Source organism: Pan paniscus, chromosome 19, assembly GCF_029289425.2.
Source record: "Pan paniscus chromosome 19, NHGRI_mPanPan1-v2.0_pri, whole genome shotgun sequence".
NCBI lineage: Eukaryota > Metazoa > Chordata > Mammalia > Primates > Hominidae > Pan > Pan paniscus.
Window position 1 is genome coordinate 60,830,511 of NC_073268.2, and position 23,469 is coordinate 60,853,979.

A 23,469-nucleotide genomic window follows, 5' to 3' on the forward strand; every position below is an offset into this window, starting at 1 on the left:
TTGGCCGAAAATTGAACTAAAATCATCTCGGGCTGCGGTTTTTATATAAGGAAAAAATTCGAGGAGAATCCAATGTTCTCTGAAGTGCTTTCTATTCACTCTCCCGAGCAGGGATGAGTAATGTTCTGCGTGTAACAACTTCCAATAGGAAGGAGAAGTGTAACTGTCCCCAGGCAACCTGAGTCACCACCCAGCCCCGAAGCTAAGCTGGAGGGCCACTGGGTATCTTGCTTGAGCCAAGTGACTGTCGGCACCCAAAATGGACTTGCTCCTTGGTTTGCTTTAGGCTTTGGCCAGACCCGGGACCCTCCTTTTGAGGCACAGAGAGGACCTCGTGAATGCTCCAAGCAAGGAGATGACTTGAGAAGCCGAGAGTTGGTCAATCCCAAAGAACTTCATCCACGATTTTCTCCTTGAATAGTTTCAGGTCCATAAGTAATTATTGGCCCATACCTCTGTCCCAGAGAGAGTGTCAGGGGATGTGGAGGTGCTGGATGTGGTTCAGAGAGGAAGCCAGACAGGGTCTAGGGCAAGGCAGTTTAATACAGTAGCCTCTAACCACACGTAGCTATGAAATTCTAAATTTAAATTAACGAAAATTAAAGAAACTAAAAAATTGAGTTCCTGAATCGCACTGGTGCTCAAAAACCACTTAAGGGCCGTGGCTATCAAACGGCACAGATTGAGAATATTTCCATCATTGTAGGGAGTCTGCGAGGGTTAATTTTAGGTGTCAACTTGGCTGGACTGATGGATGCCTCAAAGGCTAGTGACGTATTTTTCCGGGTGTAGCTGAGAGGGTGTTTCCAAAAGAGACCAATGTGTGAGTCAGCAGGCTGGGAGAAAGACCCACCCACAATGGAGCGGTACCATCCAATTAGCTGAAACACACAGGTGGAAGAAGGAGGATTCTCTCTCTGCTCTCTCTCTCCCTCCCTCCCGTAGTGAGATGCCTTTTCCCCTCATCAGACTCCAGGTTCTTTGACATTTAATGGGGGTCTCTCTGGCTTTCCACCTCATATTCGGGGCTGCACGATCAGCTTCTGAGGTTCCTGGACTGAGTTTCGGGTTCTGAGGTTTCTGGACTGAGCCATGCTACGGGCTTCTCTGGTTCTCCAGCTTACAGATGGCTTATCCTGGGACCTCTCCCCCTCTGTGATTATGTGAGCCAACTTCCCCTAATAGGGGAGAATCCCAACTTCCCCTAATAGGGGAGAAACCCCTCTCATATATCCTGTTGGTTCTCTCTCTCTGGAGAACCCTGACTAATACAGAGTTCTAGGGGATGGTGCTGGTTAGATTTTATACAGGTGGAGTGTCCCTTATCTGAAATGCTTGGGACCAGAAATATTTGGGATTGGGAGTTTTGGGGATTTTGGAATATTTGCATCATATTTACCGGTTGAGCATCTCAAATCCGAATATGTGAAATCCAAAATGCTCTAATGAGCATTTCCTTTAAGAATCATATTGGTGCTCAAAATATTTCAGATTTCGGATTGTTTCAGGTTTGAGATGCTCAGTCTATTAACAGATGACGAATTAAAAACAACTGAGAGGGATTCAGGGTTCAAAGCTCCCCAAGCATTTCCTATCTCCCGTGAGAAGCTTTCACTTGGCTGAAGCTAGCAAAGTTTTCACATAGGCATTAAGGTTGCTTTTTAATAAAATAGCTTAATTGAGTGTCCTTTAAAGTCCAAAGACAGGGGACCTATATAAACATAAACTGCAGCTGGGCACGATGGCTCACGCCTATAATCCCAGCACTTTGGGAGGCCAAGGCGGGTGGATCACCTGAGGTCAGGAGTTCGAGACCAGCCTGGCCAACATGGTGAAACCCCGTCTGTACTAAAAATATAAAAATTAAATGGGCGTGGTGGTGGGTGCCTATAATCCCAGCTACTTGGGAGGCTTGAGACAGGAGAATCACTTGAACCTGGGAGGCGGAGGTTGCAGTGAACCATGATCGTACCACTGCACTCCAGCCTGGGTGACAGAGCGAGACTCCATCTCAAAAAAAAAAAAACATAAAACTGCAGGAGGCCTGGGCCCCCAGAATCCTAGTAAGGAGTGGCTGCTGTTCACAGCACTGGAGACTTGAGATGGGTGGAAGGTGGGGATGAAGGCAGTCGAGGCTGTGGGTGGGGAAGCGGGTAAGCTGCCAGCTTTCCACCTTACTTCTAGGAATGCCTGCAGGGAACAGAACGGGTAGGAGAAGGGGTAGCAAATGCTAAAAGGACATATTTAGGAATCTTGACCATGTGGTTGGGTAAGAATCCGTGATGAAAAACAATGTTGGGGAGAAGGTTAAGGGAAAGAAGTAGAATGCTGGAAACAGAATGATTGAGGGGCTCCTGTTCGGTACCTCCTTGCTCTTTCAGGCCTGGCCTCGCTCCTGCTGCTTACCTCCGCCAGCAAAAACAGGGGCTCAATCACGTCTCTCTCTACTTGCAACTCAAAATGTATCAGCTCCTGAGCCAGCTTGTCCTCCGTCTCTCCACAGAGTTTCAGCATCTTCCTGTAATCCAAGGGGGAAAGAAATAGTGAGTACTCTTGAAGACAACATTTCACTGGCGTTACCCTCCCCTCACCTCCTGGCTCACTTGTAAACTTTCACAAGTCAGTGTTAATAAGCTGGCTGATCTCCATGGCTTCCCCTGGGCCAACCTGTTCCAGCTCTCTGCATTTCTGAAGTAATCAATTCTTCCAAAAGGTGCCACTCATTGTGTGCCTGGGGCACAAGGGGAAATGTGGGGAAACATGAGAGAGGAAACAGACACACATGCCTATAAACACATGCTTCTATCTCTGAGGAGAACATTGGATAGCTAAAATCTGCCCGCTAAAAAACCATCATCTTCAAATACAAAGCAAAAGCTCAATTTCAATAGGTCCTGTTAGAAAGAAAGCCCTGACTCCTAAGCCACGAAAATGTAATTAATACATGGATATATAGACAACTATCCAATGAAAAAAATTCCAAAAGTTGATTAATAATGAGCAAACGACAGAAGACCTGAATGAGTAGAAAGTCATGCCATCTTCCCAGATGACACAATACACTATTTCAAAGATGTTAAATTCTACCCAAATTGTACACAGGCCATTCTCCCATTGTCTGGTACCCATTTTAACTAAAACTCAAGTAAAAAGTTTTTACAAACCAGCCTGGGCAACATGGTGAAACCCCGCCTCTACTAAAAATATCAAACTCAGCTGGGCATGGTGGTGCATGCCTGTAGACCCAGCTTCTCTGGAGGCTGAGGCACAAGAATCACTTGTACCTGGGAGGCAGAGGCTGTAGTGAGCCTAGATAGTGCCACTGCACTCCAGCCTGGGTGACAGAGCGAGACCCTGTCTCAAAAACACATAAACAAACAAAAAAGCTTTTACAAGTCAACAAATGTATGAGCAGAGGTAACTGCCTTTTTACTGTGAGGATATTCCTTTCCTGTTCATATTTTCACATTTTTACTCTACATGTATGTGTCCCCATACAATATATAATACTGCTGCTTTGCTTAGTTCAGTCTACATGCATGGTTTTATACTGAGCATATCCTGATGCTACTTGCTTTTTTTGTTTGGATTTTTTTTTGAGGTTTTTTTTTTTTTTTTTTTTTTTCTTGAGATGGAGTTTCACTCTTGTTGCCTAGGCTGGAGTACAGTGGCATGATCTTGGCTCACTGCAACCTCCGCCTCCTGGGTTCAAGCCATTCTCCTGCCTCAGCCTCCTGAGTAGCTGGGATTACAGGAGGCTGCCACCACGCCCGGCTAATTTTTTGTATTTTTAGTAGAGATGGGGTTTCGCCATGTTGGCCAGACTGGTCTCGAACTCCTGACCTCAGGTGATCCACCCACCTCGGCCTCCCAAAGTGCTGGGACTACAGGCAGCCTTGCTTTTTTACTCTATCATTAGGTCTGGAGCTTACCCATGCTGGTACATACGGAATTAGATCATTTTGCAATGGAGAATTTCGTTCTTTGAATATACCACCATTATGTTAAGCTGTCCCACAAACAAGAGTTTTTGGCTATTACATGCAGCGCTTCAGTAAATATGCTTGTGCAGTCTCTTTTGGCATGTTTGGAAATTTCACTAGCACAAATGGGAGTTCCCATTGCCCTATGCCCTTGCCAACCCTTGGTCCTGGTAGGTGTCTTAATTTCTGTCAAACTGGTGGATACAAATTATTATCTCCTTCTGGTTTTAATTTACATTCCTTGACTGCTAGTAAGACTTAATATCCCTCTCCCATGAAGTGCCTGTTCATATTCCTTGGCTATTTTTGTATTACGATCTATTTATTTGAATTTATTTGTAGGAACTTCATATACACAGGTGTGTGAAGGCAGATTTTCACTCTTTTTCCTATCTGCTACAAATGTCAGTGCCCAGGTGTGCTTTTATCTTTGTATGTCTTTAATGGTGCCTTTTTTTTTTTTTTTTTTTTTTTTGAGACAAAATCTCACTCTATCACCCAGGCTGGAGTGCAGTGACGCGTTCTTGGCTCACCACAAACTCCACCTCCCGGGTGCAAGCGATTCTCCTGCCTCAGCCTCCCGAGTGGCTGGGATTACACGTGTGCACCACTGCACCCAGCTAATTTTTTGTATTTTTAGTAGAGACAGGGTTTCACCATGTTGGCCAGGCTAGTCTTGAACTCTGGACCTCAGGTAATCCACCTGCCTCGGCCTCCCAAAGTGTTAGGATTACAGGCGTGAGCCACTGCACCCAGCTTAATGGTGTCTTATATCTGATTTTCTGGTATTTATTCCATATTTCTAATACTACTTAATTAAAAAAATTTTAATATTAGCTATTAACATTACAGAAAATGAGAATTTAGCTATGTTTCCATTTCCCCTCCCTCCCTTTATTCATATTAATAAATGCTTATTATTTATATTACACTTTGACTCCATATTATTTGGAGTTAATCTGGGTAGTATACTATAATTACTGGTTTCCCTGCACACTTATTTGTTCTTCCTGGAGTTAATAATTGCCTTGTTTTGGCTTGCTTGTTTTCTACGTACCCAATTGAATTCAAAATACTCTGCCACTTTCCTAGTTTGTCTGTTAAGATATTGAACCAAAATTTGCTTAACTTACTTAAAAAAAAATTAAACCTCATCCTAAGCAGTGATAAACATCACATTTATGAGTTTTGTGTGCTAATTTTGCTTCTTCTGTTATATATTAAAATAGAAATATTACCAAAAAATATTGAAACATACATCATGTAAATGAATTTCATCTTCTTGAATTAATCCCTCCTGGACCTGTCTCAATGCGGATTGAGTTTTCCTCTATCCCTAAGGCACATCTGTCTTCCTGGAATCTTCCTTCACCATTCCCTGGGATTCTCTTCCTCTGACTTGTATTGGACATTCTGTTATCTTGAGTCTACCTCTCTTTTGGTCACTTCCTCACCAAGGACACATCTTGCTGTCTTGCTTTAGCTTGCTGAGAAAGAATAGGTGGGAAGTCAATTTTTGAGGCCACGTATGTCACGGTATTCTCTTCTGCCCTCTCGTTGATTGAAACTTGGGCAGAATATTGAACTCCTAGGCTGAGCATGGTTTCCTTCAGAATTTTAAAGGCACTGCTTAATAACCTTCTTTCTTCCATTGCTGCTTTTGCTCAGTCTGGAAGCATTCGCATTTCTGATCCTTTGTATGTGACATGTTTTCTCTCTAGAAGGTTGTAGACTCTTCGTCACCAGTATACATGATGGTGAGCTCTGTGGCATACGCTTAATTCTTCCCATTGTATTGGAGCTCAATGGGCCTTTTCAGTATAGAAACTCATGACCTCAAGATCTGGAAAATGCTGTTGGATTATTTATTATTATTTCTTCCTCTTCTTTTCTAAGAACTCCTGTTTTTCGGGCATAAGACTTCCTGGATTGGTCCTCTAATTTTCCAATTTTTTCTAATTTTCTAAAATTTTCTAATTTTTTAATTTTCTAATTTTTTCTATTGTCTGTGTGTATGAGGATTTCTTCATATTTATCTTCCCAACCTCCTACTGAGAATTTCATATCTTCTATCATATTTTCTCATTTCTACAAGCCTGCTTTTGATCTCTGGCTATTTCTTTCCCATAAATATTTTGTATTAACATCCTGTTTTTCATTTCATGGACATGTTATCTTCCCTTACCATTTGAAAACATAAGTGATTGTTCTCCTAACCTTTTTTCCTCCCCTACACAATCTCTGTTTCTTCCAAGCTGCATTGTATCCACCCAATTGTTTTGGTCTCCAGGTTTCAGGTTAGAGACTTTCCTCAGATGTCTGATGATCTTTGGTGCCTCTCTATATTCAAGAGTGGAGACTAAAAAGCTCAGAGTATGTGAATTCATCTGTAGAAAGATGTGGTTGCGTCACTTATTGAGGCACTGACCCCCTCCAACATCCTCAGATCTTTAGGTCCTTCCTTTTGGACTAACCTGATTCTCCTGAGAAACCTCTTCTAATTTCCTGCTTAGAGGGTAAAGTCCTGGGGGGCTGCATGAGTGGAAGAAGACGGCTGTGAAGTATTAGCATCCACATCCAGTACACGTTAGATCACTCGAGCCCCTTCTTTACTGAATGGTACCCATACACTCCACTGCACTGGGAGTCCCCCATTCTAGAGATGCTCTCTTATCCCCTCTAGAGAATTCTGCTCAGGCGGGAGTGGGGGGATGACAGGTTCCTAGACATGTGGTTGGGGCAGGGTTTAGTGATCCAAGTGGTAACTGAAAAGCTTTCAACCACATTCATGAGTTTAATCACCCACTCCACCCCCAAAGACCCACTATTCCAGAGATCCCTGGTGCCAATTCTTGAGCACTGTAAGCATTACGTGATGTAATTTACATGGGATCTTTGCATATCTACTTCTGGCTTGGGAGTCAGCTTTTGGGGACTTGCCAAGTTAGTTCCCAGTCATTCATATGCCTTACAGCTCAGAAAACTGTGTTGCTGTTGCCTGCTTTTTCCTGCCATTGTGGGTTTATGTCTTTTAAGAAAAAAAAAAAAATCTCCATATTGTAGTTTTAGTGGATTTTGGAAGGAGAGAAAATCAGATGCTTGTTCAATCTGTCATCTTTATTTCCAACGTTGCTCTGTCATTATATTATAGGCATGACTCTTGGAAATACCATACAACAGGATTTCATGTCTGTCAACCTGAAATTTTCTTTGAACAGTTGAGTTTATTCCATTTACATCTCTTATGATTGCAGAGATATATGCAATGATTGCTACCACCCTCATTTTCTGTTTTCCAATTATTATGTGTTTTTTTTTTTTTTTGGTTACTTTTTTCTCTTGTAGTCCCTTACATGTATTTTTTTTTATTTTCCTTTTCATCCTTTGTTAGTTTGAAAGTTATATATCCTATTTCTATTCTTTTTGTGGTTAGTCTTAGTTTTCTAACATGCATATTTGACACTAAATTTATTTTATTTTTTTATTTTTTGGATGTTAAATTTAAATGTAATACCTTTATCCTCCTTTCAAACAATACAGGAGCTTGAAATACTGATTCTGCCACCACAGAAACGTAAAAGTCCTTCTCTTTTGTCTTGTCACTTCTCTAAAAAATATCATTCTTTGTTTAAATGCTACATAAGCACTCCTGTAATCCCAGTACTTTGGGAGGCCGAGGCGGGTGGATCACTTGAGGTCAGGAGTTCATGACCAGTCTGGCCAGCATGGTGAAACCCTGTCTCTACTAAATATACAAAAATTAGCCGGGCGTGGTGGCACCTGCCTATAATCCCAGCTACTCGGGAGGCGGAGGCAGAATCCCTTGCACCCGGGATGCAGAGGTTGCAGTGAGCTGAGATTGCGTCATTGCACTCCAGCCTGGGTGACAGAGCAAGAATCTATCTCAAAAAAAAAAAAAAAAAAAAAAAGGCTACATAAGCCCATGTTCTATCCTTTGATCTACTCATCCCTGAGTTCTTCCATGTGTATGTACTACACATTTTAATAAAATTTATTTGCTTTTCTCCTGTTAATCTACCTTTTGTCAATCTAACTTTCAGGGCCCAACCAAAGAACCTAAGATGTTTAGAGAGAGGGAAAAAAAAAAAAAAGTTTCCTCCCCTACAACACAATCTTTTTCCTACCTTGGTACTTGTACTTCTCATCTTTCTTCTGTTCCTGCGAAAGAGATGTAATCTATTTCATGTAGCCTTAACTAGCCCTTTCAGTGAGAATATGCAGGTAGTATCTTCTTCAAATCTGCCTGAAAATATCCTTACTCTTCCCTATTTTATCATAGAATACTAGGTTTCTTACATTTTCGCTCAATACTTGAAGATATTACTCCATTATCTTCTGGCATTCATTGTGGCTGACGAATACATAGTTTGTTAACAGTTTAATTGCTATTTTATAGTAATGATCTTTTTTCCCTCTGGTCAATTTTACATTTTTCTATTTTTTGTTGATAATCTGTGGTCTTACTACAATAAGTCCAGGGATGCATTTTTTTCTTGTTGATCTCAATCAAATCATTTTGTGCTCCTTAAATCCAAAGACATGTTTTTCTTTAAATCTGGAAAAGAAAAATTCAACCACAAACTTACCCTTCTCCCTATTTTCTTCCTCAGGAATTCCCACTAGATGGAATGTTAAGCTTTTGCATTCTATCACCCATGTTTCTCAGTTTACGAATGCCTACGTCCTTATCTCTGCACTTCATTCCCTTCATTCTGGGTGGCGGCTCTACATCCGTTTTCAAGTTCAGCAATTATTTATTTGTGTATAATCTTGAGTTTCTTTCGACTAAAGATCATTGAAAATTTTCAGCATAATTTTGCAAAGTTCTCTTTGGTTTGCCTTCAATCCCGCCTATTCTTTTTTAATATTGTTTGATTCTCTTGTCAAGGATTCTGTTTTTTAATTTTAAAATTTCCATTTAAATAATTATGTTATATTTTCTTCCATATAGTTCTATTATTTTTCATTCTCAGGGTACTGACTCTCCTACTGATTGTGTCTGCTGATGCTCTCTCATGATGATTCCACTTTCAGTTTGTTTTGTTGTGAGCTCAGCATCGGCAAAGGCTGCTTTTCTGAGAATCTCGTAAGTTCGGACATTTGAATTGACAGGTTTCATATTTGCTTCTGCTAGGGCCCTAGGGATTTCAATTGTCCTTCATCAGTTTCATGTTAATCTCTCCACTTGGGCCTTGCCTCACCACACAGACAATATGACTTTAGAGCCAAGAGTTCTGATTTCCTACTGGTAACATTTTCCTTTTTTCCACTAAAGTCCCCAGTGAGAATTCAGGTGCTTCCCTGAGAGGGTCTAGTCCCCTTTTCACGGACGGGGACTTACTTAGATTTGGCACCAAACCCACGCAAGGTGTCACCTTACCCAAGAAGTGTGTCATCTCCCAGGATAGCTGACCCCTCCATCAGACACTGAGCCAGTGTTGTCAAAGGCAACTTTTTCTGAAAAGAAAGCAAATGCTGTAATGAAAGCTACTTTCCATGTTCATCTGTTGAATCTAAAATAGCAAAAAGTCAAATACTTGCCAAGTTATTATATTAACTATGAAACAAGCTAACTTTAAAATAGGTTTAAACCTAGAAATTCATAGTGCACCATGATGGGTTAGACTTAGAGATGTCAAAATTCAGAAAACGAGAACTGAATTATATTTGCCACTTTGGGAAATAAGCCTAAGGCTTACATGCTGCATTTTAAAATGAGGTAGGATGGCAAGAAGGAAAAATGAGAAAAATTTAAAATGATGTTAACAAAGATTTGAGCAATGCCTTAATTTCCAAAAATAATATGTCTCTTAAGGAGTGTATTAGCCTTATTTTAAAAATGAGGCAGTGGCTGGGCGTGGTGGCTCACACCTGTATGTAATCCCAGCACTTTACATGAGGCAGAGGCTGAGGCGGGTGGATCACCTGAGGTCAGGAGTTCGAGACCAACCTGGCCAACATGGTGAAAGCCCGTCTCTACTAATAACATAAAAATTAACTGGGTGTGGTGGTGCATGCCTGTAATTCCAGCTACTCGGGAGGCTGAGGCAGGAGAACGGCTTGAACCCGGGAGGCAGAGGTTGCAGTGAGCCGAGATTGTGCCATTGCACTCCAGCCTGGGCCACAAGAGTGAAACTCCATCTCCAAAAAAAAAAGAAAGAAAGAAATGAGGCAGCTGTGGTCAAAAAAGAGAGAGAAAAGTGTTCACATGCAATTACAACCCAGAAAGAGTAAGCACGAAAATAAAGACACACGCCAAAAAAGATAGATGGCCAAAGAGCACATGAAAAGATAATTAACCTCATTAGTCATTAGGAAAACCCCAATCAAGGCCTCACTTTACACTCACTAAGATGGCTATAATAATATTAATGCTTAACAAAGCAAAAAAAAAAAAATAAGGATTGGTGAGCATAAACCTTCATGCATTACTAGTGGATGTTTAAACTGGTGCGGCACTGTGAAGGTGTACTTAGTATCTCAATAAGTTAAGCACAATTATCACATGGCACAGCAATTCCACTCCTGGGTATATATCCAAAGTAACTGAAAACACATGTTCAAAAAAGAGGTACACAAATGTGAAGAGCAACACTATTCACAAAGGCCAAAAGGTGGGAACAACTCAAATGTCCACCAATGAATAAATGGACAAACAAAATGTGGTATATCCATAAAATGGAACATTATGCAGCCATGAAAAAGGGAATGCTGCATGGTACAACACAGATGAATCTTGAAGACATCATGCTAAGTGAAATAACCTAGACACAAAAGGACACATATTATATAAATCTATTTAATGAAATATCCAGAATAAGCAAATTCACAGAGACAGAAAGTAGATTAGTGCTTGTCACAGGGCTGCAGGGATGAGTAAAATAGGGAAGGACTGCTTAATGGGTATGGGGTTCCCTTTGGGGATGACGGAAACGTTCTGGAACTAGATAATGGTGGTAAATAGACTAACTGTTAAAACCACTGTACACTTTTAAATGCTACATTTTATGTTACAGGGAGGGAGAGACAAACTGTGATAGGAGTTTAGCATGATCCGTTCCCCAGGCTAAATATCAAAGAGCTCTCTCCTTTCTGAACTAAGACCAGCCAGTACACACAGACAGAACAAAAACAAGGTAAGAACCACTAGCACCTTCTCAGGTCTTCCAGTCTACGTGACTACAAAGGTAGTTCTTCAAATAGAAAGTGACTGAACTACACCCAGCCCAGAGCCTCCTGGTGTTAACACATAGAGAGTTTCCACTTATAATTCATTTACTAATCCAATATTTATGGAGGGCAGGCACCAAACCAGTGATAAACAAAACTAGACACTGCTCTCATAGAACATTTTTCTTTTCTCTTTTCTTTCTCTTTTCTTCTTTCCTTTTTTTTTCTGTTTTTTGTTTGTTTGTTTTGTTTTGTTTTGTTTTTTGATACAAGATCTGGCCCTATCTCCCAGGCTAGAGTACAGTGTTGCAATCATAGCTCACTGAAGCCTCGAGCTCCTAAGCCCAAGCAATCCTCCTGCCTCAGCTTCCCGAGCACCTAGAACTACAGGCATGCACCCCCATGCCTGGCTAATTTTATTTCTAAATTTTTTGTAGAGATGGTGTCTCACTGTTTCCCAAGCTGGTCTTGAACTCCTCGGCTCAAGCAATCCTCCTGCTTTGGCCTCCCAAAGTGCTGGGATTGCAGGTGTGAGCCACCACACCCAGCCACAGAACTTACTTCTAATGGTGAAGATAAATAATAAACATCATCATAACTTGCCCTAAGTTTACTCTTTTCATCTGGCTGTTCATTTGTATCCTTTATAATATCCTAACTGATAAATACAACTGAAGTGTTTCCCTGAGTTCTTCGAGCCATTTTAGCAAATTATCAAACCTGAGGAGGGGAGTTGTGGGACCCCTAATTTATAGCTGGTTGTTGAGAAATACCAGAAGGCTGGATTTGCAATTGACATCTTAAGTAGGGGCAGTCTTGTAGGACTGAGCCCTTAACCTGTGGGATCTGACACTAACTCCAGGTATACAGTGTCAGAATAAATTGCAAGACACACACCTGGTGTTCAGAGAGTTGGAGAACTGCTTGGTGTGTGGAGAAAATCCCCCCACACATGTGGTCACAGAAGTGTTATGTAAGTGTAGACAAACAGAGTCTGTTTTTCAGAGAAGCAGGCATAATATTCCAGTTGTAGCCTCACAGAGAGGGCATAACTTAAGGTATTGGTTCTCAACCAGGGGTGATTTTTGTCCTCCTGGGGTCATTTGGCAACATCTGGAGACATTTCTGATTGGCACAGCATGGGAGATGCTATTGGCATCTGATGGGTAGAGGCCAGGGATGTTGCTAAACATCCTACAAGGCACAGAACAGTCTCCTCCAACACAGAATTACTAGGCTCAAAATGGCAATAGTGCCATGGTTGAGAAACCTGGTTTAATTTGCAAGTGTCTACAATATCTCAGTGACAAGTCAGTGAAGATGCTTCGTCTTGAATGTCAGATGGTACGATCATAGTATTGATGAGCTCACATAAAAAGACCATTCTGGTTTGTGATAAACATTCACAGTCCCATGACCTGCCATCAGGACAAGACTTCAGCATTTCTGAATCTTTCTGAAATTGGACAAAGAAGAGAGGATTTGCCTATAGTAAAGGGGACTTCTGATAGTCCAAGAGTTGACATCCTTTGAAGAAAAACATCTACCAGAAGGTAAGTAGAGTTTTTCCAAATATGGAAAAAGACTAGTCAGATTATCCTGTCAGTGAGTGGAGCAGAAAACTGTGCCCAAGGGGGACCAAATGAATGAAGGTCAAGATCAACAGGACAAGACCGGCCACTGGAGGAACATGAGGTTGATCGGACTTTTGGAGGGAGGATGGAGAGGGGACAGCCAGGTAACTGTTCTGTAAAGTGCAGACTGGAAAACACAGTTTGAAGCTATAGGGCTGGAGGCACCCTGCTCCTGAGCCAAGGAAGCTACATTTTCTCATCATTTTGAGTCACTTAACACCTGCACTAATGATTTTGACATCCTCTTAGGTAGCAGAGAGGACAGAATTAAGTGAATTCTTAAGGGATATGCTTTTTAATTTTAACAAGGAGCATAACCTCTCCCTCTTGCCCTATCTCATTCTCTATCATATCTATTATAGGAAAAGAATTAATTTGCCAGTAATCCCAGCACTTTGGGAGGCTGAGGCGGGCAGATCATGAGGTCAGGAGTTTGAGACCAGCCTGGCCAATATGGTGAAACCCCGTCTCTTCTAAAAATACAAAAAAAAAAAAAAAAAAAAATTAGCCAAGTGTGGTGGCACGCCCCTGTAGTCCCAGCTACTTGGGAGGCTGAGGCAGGAGAATTGCTAGAACCTGGGAGGCAGAGGTTGCAGTGAGCTGAGATTGTGCCACTGCACTTCAGCCTGGGTGACAGAGTGAGACTCCGTCTCAAAAATAAATAAATAAATAAAACTAAAAGATGCTAGAGGATTTATAGTAAAAAGTCCCTCCCACACTCACTCATCCCTCAACCACTTCATTCCCCTCACCAAAGACCATAATAGTGACCAGATTTTGTGTATCCTTTCATAAATATTCTAAGCAGATTCAATTATACATACATGTGTGTGCGTCTACTTTTAGTATTTCTCCCCACGTTAGCATACTAAATATACACACCACTCTGTGCCTTGCTTTCCTTTTCACATAGAGATAGATACCTTTCATATCATTTCCTATCACTACCTATGGAACTGTCTTGTTCTTTTAATGGTTAAACAGATCATTGAATGAAGATGACAAAATGTATTTACTCAAGTACCCTACCAATGGTGTAACTGTCACTCTAAGAGGAGAGATGTTAAGGTGAATTTGAGAGCTTGGATTCCAAGGTGGGGGTAAGTTAGTGAAAATCAACATGAGTTTTTATTTGTGTAGATGCTTTAAGAATCAAGAAATTGGCCGGGCACCGTGGCTCACGCCTGTAATCCCAGAGCTTTGGGAGGCCAACGTGGGCAGATCATGAGGTCAAGAGATTGAGACCATCCTGGCTAACATGGTGAAGCCCCATCTCTACTAAAAATACAAAAAATGAGCCAGGCATGGTGGCATGCACCTGTAATCCCAGCTACTCGGGAGGCTGAGGCAGGAGAATCGCTTGAACCTGGGAGGCAGAGGTTGCAGTGAGCTGAGATGGCACCACTGCACTCCAGCCTGGGTGACAGAACGAGACTGTCTCAAATTAAAAAGAAAAAAAAACAAAAGAATCAAGAAATTACAAGGAAGCCACCAAATGACAAGAGAAAGGAAGAAATGCATTAGCAACCCCATAATCAAAGACAGTACATAAGAAGAAGTTAATGGACCGTAACGCACAACAGACTACAAATGATTTCTCTTTCTAAAAAGATTCTCTAAGGTGAAGGGACTTTATCTGCTCAAGAGATGCCAGGCATTGTAGCAATCTCATATAACCTAAGATTGCCTCTAACTAAGATACTGTTTGCTCTCTCCCTCAAACTTTGGTCGCCCCCATTTCAAGTATAATGATATCCAGTCTTCTACAGAGGCATAAGAATGATACAATGGACTCTGGGGACTCAGGGGAAAGGGTGGGAGGAGGGTGAGGGATAAAAGATTACACATTGGGTACAGTGTACACTACTCAGGTGATGGGTGCACCAAAATATCAGAAATCACCACTAAAGAACTTACTCATGTAACCAACACCACCTGTTCCCCAAAAACCTATTGAAATACATTAATTAAAATTTTTTTAAAAGGATATCCAGTCTTAGAAGAATTAAATTGCTCAAAAATCTAGAAAAGCTCCCGAAATCTTTTTCCCTCCAGTACCAAGGATCCACACTGACAAAGCCAGTCCCAATCCCTGGTAAATATTAGTGCCCAGGTAAAAAGATCTTAGCAAACTTCATGCTGCCAGTGATTTTCAGAGCCAAAGAGGAGCTACTGAAATAATTTTTTTCCCTAGCTCTAGAGTGCAGATAGAACCTTGAGAATTAAGGGAAGGAAAGACAGACTGTCCCAGAGTTTTGATATAGTCAATCTGACATTTCTGAGATGACTATTCTCTCTAAAACTATCTTGGGCACAAGCAACACAGTTTGTAGGATGACCCAGACAATAAGCCTCATTCTAATATCCACTCCATTCCTCCAAACACACACACACACACACACACACACACACACACACTCTCTCTCTCTCTCTCTCTCTCATATATTCCCTATCTTGGAAAATTTTTGTCTACTGTCCTCTAATTCCAGGCCCAGGCAACCAGCTCTTCTGTGGTTCAGCCCCGAACAGACACACAGCCAAGGCTTGATGCTTGGGTCTCAGTGGTTCTCAACAGCCACTCCAGTCTAATAGTGGGCCACTGCTAACAGCATCAGGTTACACTTCTTTAATATTTACTTAAGTTAACATTGCACAAGGCATGTACATGCTTTACCTCACTGACCTCTCAAACAACCCTGCTGGGTAGGGAATTATTATGATTCTTACCATTTTCCAAATGAAGAAGCTAAGGCTTATGAGGTAATTAACTTGCCCAAGCTCAGGTTAAATTAGGAAGTGACAGAACTGGGCTTCACCCTTGGGTCATCAGATTCCAGAGCTTAACCTCAGAATTGCCTGTTACAGAAAAGGAAGGGCACGCTAGTGTGGTAGGCAAGTTCTGTGCCTAAAATATTCACAGACCATCCACTCATGACACACATCTACTTGTACCATTGCCCTGCTGGGGCAGGCTCTTTTTTAGGCACGGAGAACGGAGCTTATGGGGACACAAGATCCCTGCTCCCATCACAATGATGGAAATAAATGATCACAGTGATTTCAGATACTAATATGTGCTATGAAGAAAATAAAATAGGGAGATGGGATTAGGGTGAGGGAGGAAGCAGACACATTAGGTGGTCAAGAAAGCCTCCTGAAAAGGTGACATCTGAGCTGAGAACCGAACAGGTTGCTGGCTTGAAATGCTGGGTAAGAGCATTCCCTACGGAGGATAGAGCAAGCACAATGGCCCAAGAGGAGTGTGAGCTGGGCATGCTCAGTACCAGGTGAGCATAGCTGAAGAATGATGACAGAGGGGAAGGAAGCCCAGAGCTAAGCTCAGAGATGCAGGTAGAAGACACATCATAGTGTCCAAGGGCCAAGACAAGGAGTTCAGATTTTATTCTACAAAGGGAATCCCGGAGCAGGATTAGGAAGGAGAGTGAGTTACTGGATTTCCAATTTAAACACTGGCTCCTGCGCTTGCAGAGAAGGGAAGAGGAAGGAGGAGGGAAGGGTTTGGGGTGGAAGATGTGATAGGAGCCACTGTGTTCAGAAAGAGCTGACAGCTGCTTAGACTAGGGTGGTGAATGTTGAAGCCAAATGGAAATTCTTTGGAGGAAGAGTCAGCAAGGCTTACTGACAGCCTGGACATGGCGGGTATGGAAAGGAAAGGATAAAGAATGGTGTCTGGGATTTAGAGGAGCAAGTGTGTGGATTTACAGTACCATTCTCTACTGTTCTGCCCTCTTTGCTGGATCCTCCTCCTCGCAGAGCAGGAAATGCTGCAGTTCCTAGGGTTCCTGATTCAAAAGCCATATGTCTTCTCACCCTGCATTTTCTCCCCAGGTGATCACAGCAGCTCCCATGGATTCAACAGTCACTTGGGGTAGAGACCATGAGACCTCTCTCTCTTCTTCATACGCCCACCTCCACTCAGTTACCAAGCCCTGATACTCTCCCTCCAGGATCTACCATGGACGCCGATTTTTCTCCATCTTCAGGTCCTCGTTGCATCTCACTGAAATTGTTCCCATCTCTGTGTAACTGGCCTCTCACTTCTACCATGGCCCCACCCATGAGTCCTTTATTCATACAATTTTGAACAAATCTGATCATGTCTCTCTCTGTTAAAATGTTGGCTTTCCTCTGCTCTTAGGGATAAAGTCCAAACCCTCACCATGTCCTGTAAGGCGTGATCCCATCCTCTGCAGTCCCGCCCCATGTCACGTCTTCCCCATTCGCTACAGTCTGGTCACTCTGGCCACCTTTATGTTTCTCAAAAATGCCAAAGTTGGCCGGGTGTGGTGGCTCACACCTGTAATTCCAGCACTTTGGGAGGCTGAGGCAAGTAGATCACCTGAGGTCAGGAGTTTGATACCAGCCTGGCCAACATGGTGAAACCCTGTCTCTACTAAAAATACAAAAGTTAGCTGGGCATGGTGGCAGGTGCCTGTAATCTCAGCTACTTGGGAGGCTGAGGCAGGAGAATTGCTTGAACCCGGGAGGCAGAGGCTGCAGTGAGCCGAGATTGTACCATTGCCCTCCAGCCTGGGCGACAAGAGCGAAACTCCGTCTCAAAAAAAAAAAAAAAAAAGCCAAACTTTCTCCTGTCTCTCGGAACCTGGCACATCTTGTCCTCCTGTCTGAGAAGTGTGTTTACCCCTTTTGGTGCTGCTACCTTTCACCTGTCCTTAATGGCCACTTCCTCATGGAAACCTCCCACCATTTAATTCCTAGCAAGCACTTCTTCTCGGCACTAAGACACGGTCTGAGCAGCGAATGCACTGTGAGTGTGATGCCTGCCTCCCCCTGGGTGGTGAGCTTCTGCAGCACAGAAATCCTGCTCAGCTGGCTCAGCACTTGGCATACACACCGCCTTGCATGGCAGACTTGGTGCTTTCTAAATATTTGCTGAATAAGGTGGAGAAACACTTCCACACGGTAGCACTTTATTTGTTGGGTATGACTTCCTAATGAGAAATGCAAGGACTTCAAAAAACTAAACATCTTCATTATATTAAGAGTCTCGAAAACCTAGGAACTAACCAGTTATTATCCAGGACTAAAGATGGCAACATGGAGGCCGGGTGTAGTGGCTCACGCCTGTAATCCCAACACTTTGGGAGGCTGAGGCGGGCAGATCATGGGTCAGGAATTCAAGACCAGCCTGGCCAACATGGTGAAACCCCGTCTCTACTAAAAATACCAAAATTATCTGGGCGTGGAGGCGGGCATCTGTAATCCCAGCTACTCAGGAGGCTGAGGCAGGAGAATTGTTTGAACCCGGGAGGCAGAGGTTGCAGTGAGTCAAAATGGTGCCACTGCGCTCCAGCCTGGGTGACAGAGAAAGGCTCTGTCTCAAAAAAAAATAAAAATAAAAATAAAGATGGCAACATGGAAAGGTAATTCATATGCTTTCTATTCTTCATTCCACATAAGGAGTCCAGTTTTACTCAGTACCCACAAGACAATAATGTTCTCTCTGGTCACTGAGATAATGGCAACAAAATCCAATTTTTATGCCTACCTGCATCTGGCTGGCAGCCACAGCTTTCAGGGCAAAACTTTTAAAAGTGGTATGACAAAAGTTCAGGAGTTGGAACACATGACTAAAGAGCTACTGAGCTTGTTAAAAGAGAAATAACAAAAAGCAACTTACATGTACTCAAGTAGCAACTTATATGTGCTCAAGTAGCAACTTACATGTGCTCAAGCAGCAACTTACATGTGCTCAAATAAAAAGCAGAATATTGCATGGATCCCCATAAAGTCTCTCCTGATCCTGAGACTCTATGACCCACATTCCCAGTGTGACTGTCCATCTCTGGACCCTCCCTTAACATTCAATTCCCAAGACAGTGTCGGTTCATTCACTCCCTCCCTCCCACCCCACCTTCCCTTTACCTGATCCTTTTCATTTTATTTCTTTTCCTTTTCACCCATTGCTCCGATCTTGACATATCTCCCTACTTAATCATCACAAAGAACTGGATATACATTTCAGTATTTGAGGTGATTTATAAGTGTCACGTTTCCTATTACATCTCTTAATGTGTTCAGAGAAAAACTGAAAAAAAATTGAGTTTGGAAATTTTTTTCCCACAGTTCTTTGATTGTTTCCTATTTTAAATGGCTCTTTGACTTTCAGACCATTTATTCAGTCATATGATGACAAGGAAAGATGAATCAGCATAAGAAATCATTGACAAAATCAAGCACTTAAAATCCATGCAGTGAGGCTGGACACAGTGGCTCACACCTGTAATCCCAGCACTTTGGGAGGCCTAGGCGGGCAGATCACGAGGTCAAGAGATCAAGACCATCCTGGCCAACATGGTGAAACCCTGTCTCTACTAAAAATACAAAAATTAGCTGGGCGTGGTGGTGCACACCTGTAGTCCCAGCTACTCAGTAGGCTGAGGTGGGAGAATCACTTGAACCTGGGAGGTGGAGGTTGCAGTGAGCCGAGATTGCGCCACTGCACTCCAGCCTGGTGACAGAGTGAGACTCTGTCTCAAAATAAATAAATAAATAAATGAATCCATGCAGTGAAATCACTGACCTATACATGCTTGGGCACCTACTTCCACTGCGGACTTCTCCCAGTTTACATGTTCATCACTGCATGCATGTGACTGCAGCCTTCAAAGCCTGGTAACAACCACTGTGTGTCTTCTCTAGTAAGAGAAGCCAGATAGTGTACGTCCTCGCTGGTGAATGAATCATGGCCAGTCATAGCAAACCCATTTATCTTGGACACATATTCACCTTCTCAGCCTCCCTTGCAGCTAGAGAAACATAAATGAAATGAATTCATGGTCTTATCACTCTCCCACTTCCTGCCTGTGATGTGGTTATGTGAAGATGTGATGCGTGGAGCTGGAGCAGCCACATTACAGTTGTAAGTGGAGGCCCAAGCATCACATAGCTGCTCACCCAAAGCTGCTGAATAAACCTTGGAACTGGCTACATCAGAATCTTGTTAAGTGAGGCAATTAAGTGCCTTTTTCTCAAGTCTCTAGGAAGCAGTGTAGTTATTAACCATGTGTTTTATTTTATGTATTCAGATGCTTTGACAACATCTTGGGCCCTTGCTGACCCTAGAGGGACTGTCCCTCCCAGGCTAGGCAATTCCTAGAAATAGTAAACAACTCACTCACAGCATGCTTTTTAAATGCAAACCAATCTAGAGCTCACACTTCAACAACCTCCTCTAAGGGGCTGTCACACCCCAGGCCACTGTTCATCTGCCCTAATCACCCTTGACTGGTAGGTCAGACAACTAGAAATCGTCTGTAATAATTCAAACTAATCAATCCTATATCTGCTGCAGACACCACAACAAAGGCTCTGGCCCACAGTCCCCTCCTTTACCTCCTGACCAACCCTAGAGCTTCCCCTGTGGCCCTCTGGGTGATGTGGCCTGTCCCCTTCTCTTGGGGAGGGTGAATAATTATCTCTCCTTGGCAATCATCTCCTGATCTGCTGGCTTTGCCATACCTCAAATCTTCTATCAGTGCCCTATACTTCAGATCACTCAAGGATCCAAATGTCTCCTTACTGATATAATACGTAAGACTCTCAATCCAATGAAAACTCCACCAATCCAGGTAAATTCATCTGATCCCAGAAAAATAATGTTAGTACTAATCCGCCTACCAACACCAAAGGCCGAATTCAAGCCTCTGGTGGTAGCATTCAGATGATACTCCCGATACCAAAACATACTGTACTTTGGACCAGTTATTTTAAAAATAGTGCTTCTTAGAGCAAAAAAAAAAACGAAAACAAAAAAGACACAGATCAAAGGCAGGCTTGGCTCTAGCACCCCCATCCGGAACCGTTCCTGTAGTCCCCCATTAGATGTGGGTTTGATAAAAGGGTTTCATGCCCAAAGTCATTTTGCAAACTCTCCCTTTAGACAGTTCCTCTTGCTGAATTCCTGATACATGCAGAATTATTTCTATAGATATTTTTCAGAGCTGTGAAAGTTTTATTTATACACACACAAATGATTCCTGCTGGGAATATTAAGAAAGAAGAAACCAGGGCTTGGGAAAAAAAAAAAAGAAATGACTCGTAGGACAAGCAGAGTGGGTTTGTGCACTGCGGCAGGAGCTGGGAAGAAGAATTGTGGCACATTACATGACAGTCCAACAGAAATGAGGCTAACATAAGCCGGGGGGCATCGGGGGACCAAGGGGATGCAGAAGTCAGCAATAACTGCAAGTCAAAAAAAAAAAAGTCTAAATGATACCAATCGTGTAGATTATAAACTCAAGGAAGGAGGAGAAAAACCTAGATTGTATATCCCTTGTAATAAAGCCAAGTGAATGTCGAAGAATATCTTTTAATCTTTGGTGGGGCTGAGAGGGATGGGGTCAAGAGGAAGGTAAACCTGCAGAGGCTGTTCATGCCAAGAACTGTTGAAATGGAATCGCATTATACAATGCCTGTTATTTCTAATGCAGGTTATAGACAAAGGCATTAGAGAAGCTTTATTTAGCAGGGTCTTTTTATTGTGTCTCATTATGGCGAAAACAATTTTCAAGGGCCTTTATAGGTCACTTGTAACCTCTAAAACCACAATACACTTTTTTTCCATGAGATCTTAAGATACTATTGAGGCAAATGCAATCTATGAATGAGCTGAATCAGGGGTGAGATATCGATCAAGGATAAAGCTTCCCTAGAGGTGGGATCTCAAGCACGCCCCTGCCGTCTTCCCAGTTGCTCCAATCTGGGGAGGACAGGGAGAGGACCTCAACTTGCCTGTGGAGGGCAGGGGATGCTTCAGGCTGGGCTAAAGAGCAAGAACAGTAGGGAGGGTCATTACTCCACAGAAAACAGAAAATAGGCAGCTAGAGCTGCTGAGTCAATTCTCAGGCACGTAAGCAGCTACATAAACAGCTACATCCAGGAGTGTCACAGGAGCAGGACCCTTGTCCTCAGTAGGCAAGATTTCAGCTCCCCAGGGCTGGGAGGGCACTTACGGAGCGCTTGTCAGCCTCTGCCCCTTGCTGGCCCTGCAGACATGCGGTGAGCTTCTTGTGCGTGCTGTGGGACACCTGTTTCACCAGCTCCAGACGCTTCTCCACCTGCAGAGAGAAGAGCGGGTGGTGCCACTGAGAGACAGCAAGGTCAGGGGAGGAGGGATTGTGGGTGTGGACAATCACAACTCATGTTTCCATGGAGACAAGGACTCCTGGAGAGACAGCTTTGTTTTTTTGTTTGTTTGTTTTTTAAATTATACTTTAAGTTCTAGGGTACGTGTGCACAATGTGTAGGTTTGTTACATATGTATACACGTGCCATCTTGGTGTGCTGCACCCATTAACTCGTCATTTACATTAGGTATATCTCCTAATGCTATCCCTCCCCCTCCCCCCTCCCCCTATCCCATGACAGGCCCTGGTGTGTGATGTTCCCCAGCCTGTGTCCAAGTGTTCTCATTGTTCAATTCCCACCTATGAGTGAGAACATGTGGTGTTTGATTTTCTGTCCTTGCAATAGTTTGCTCAGAATGATGGTTTCCAGCTTCATGCATGTCCCTACAAAGGACATGAACTCATCCTTTTCTTATGGCTGCATAGTATTCCATGGCTTACATGTGCCACATTTTCTTAATCCAGTCTATCATTGATGGACATTTGGGTTGGTTCCAAGTCTTTGCTATTGTGAATAGTGCCACAATAAACATACGTGTGCAAGTGTCTTTATAGCAGCATGATTTATAATCCTTTGGGTATATACCCAGTAATGGGAAGGCTGAGTCAAATGGTATTTCTAGTTCTGATCCTTGAGGAATCACCACACTGTCTTCCACAATGGTTGAACTAGTTTACAGTCCCACCAACAGCATAAAAGTGTTCCTATTTCTCCACATCCTCTCCAGCACCTGTTGTTTCCTGACTTTTTAATGATTACCATTCTAACAAAGAAACAAATTTACAAGAAAAAATCAAACAACCCCATCAAAAAGTGGGTGACAGATATGAACAGACACTTCTCAAAAGAAGACATTTATGCAGCCAACAGACACATGAAAAAATGCTCATCATCACTGGCCATCAGAGAAATGCAAATCAAAACCGCAATGAGAGACAGCTTTCAATGCTGGAGAACTGGAGGGGCAGCGATCACAGACTCCAGGACCCTCGGGCTAACTGTGGTGAAATGACTTTAAACCTCTCCTGAAAGAGCTTAACCCAAATCAGTATTCATCATGCAAAGCACTGTCGTAAAAGACAAAAAAACTTCTCTCCTAACAGTTTGTAAGGAGCAGCTGGAGCAGTTTTAACCACATCGAGGGATGGCTTAGTTTTTTGGTTTTTTTGGTTGTTTGTTTTTTTATTTGTTTGTTTTTTGTTTGTTTTGAGACAGAGTCTCGCTGTATCGCCAGGCTGGAGTGTAGTGGCACGATCCTGGCTAACTACAACCTCCACCTCCTGGGCTCAAGCAATTCTCCTGCCTCAGCCTCCCGTATATCTCTGGTATCTGTGAGCCAGTGTCAATGGCCGCCTTACCTGAAGAAGGTCTTCACTCAAAACTTCTGTCTTTTCAGCCCTAAAAAGAACATTGAGAAACATATCAGTAACAAAACTAACAACAGAGCCTCATAATTACTCCCTAATCTCTTCAATTAAGGCAATACCAGA

At 42.7% G+C, this 23,469-nt stretch overlaps 1 protein-coding gene across 4 annotated transcripts in view; it reads right to left on the minus strand.

Annotated features, from left to right (window-relative positions):
• The window catches only part of ARHGAP44 (Rho GTPase activating protein 44), a 201,825-nt gene that overhangs the window by 73,066 nt on the left and 105,290 nt on the right, over positions 1 to 23,469 (minus strand). For all 4 annotated transcript variants that reach the window (XM_003829383.6, XM_008954752.6, XM_003829384.7 and 1 more), the window contains exons 2-5: positions 23,338 to 23,377; positions 21,805 to 21,909; positions 9,385 to 9,461; positions 2,407 to 2,518 (exon numbers count right to left, since the gene is read on the minus strand). In XM_003829383.6, coding sequence (XP_003829431.3) covers positions 2,407 to 2,518; positions 9,385 to 9,461; positions 21,805 to 21,909; positions 23,338 to 23,377 — 334 coding nt within the window. The remainder of the gene's footprint in view (positions 1 to 2,406; positions 2,519 to 9,384; positions 9,462 to 21,804; positions 21,910 to 23,337; positions 23,378 to 23,469) is intronic.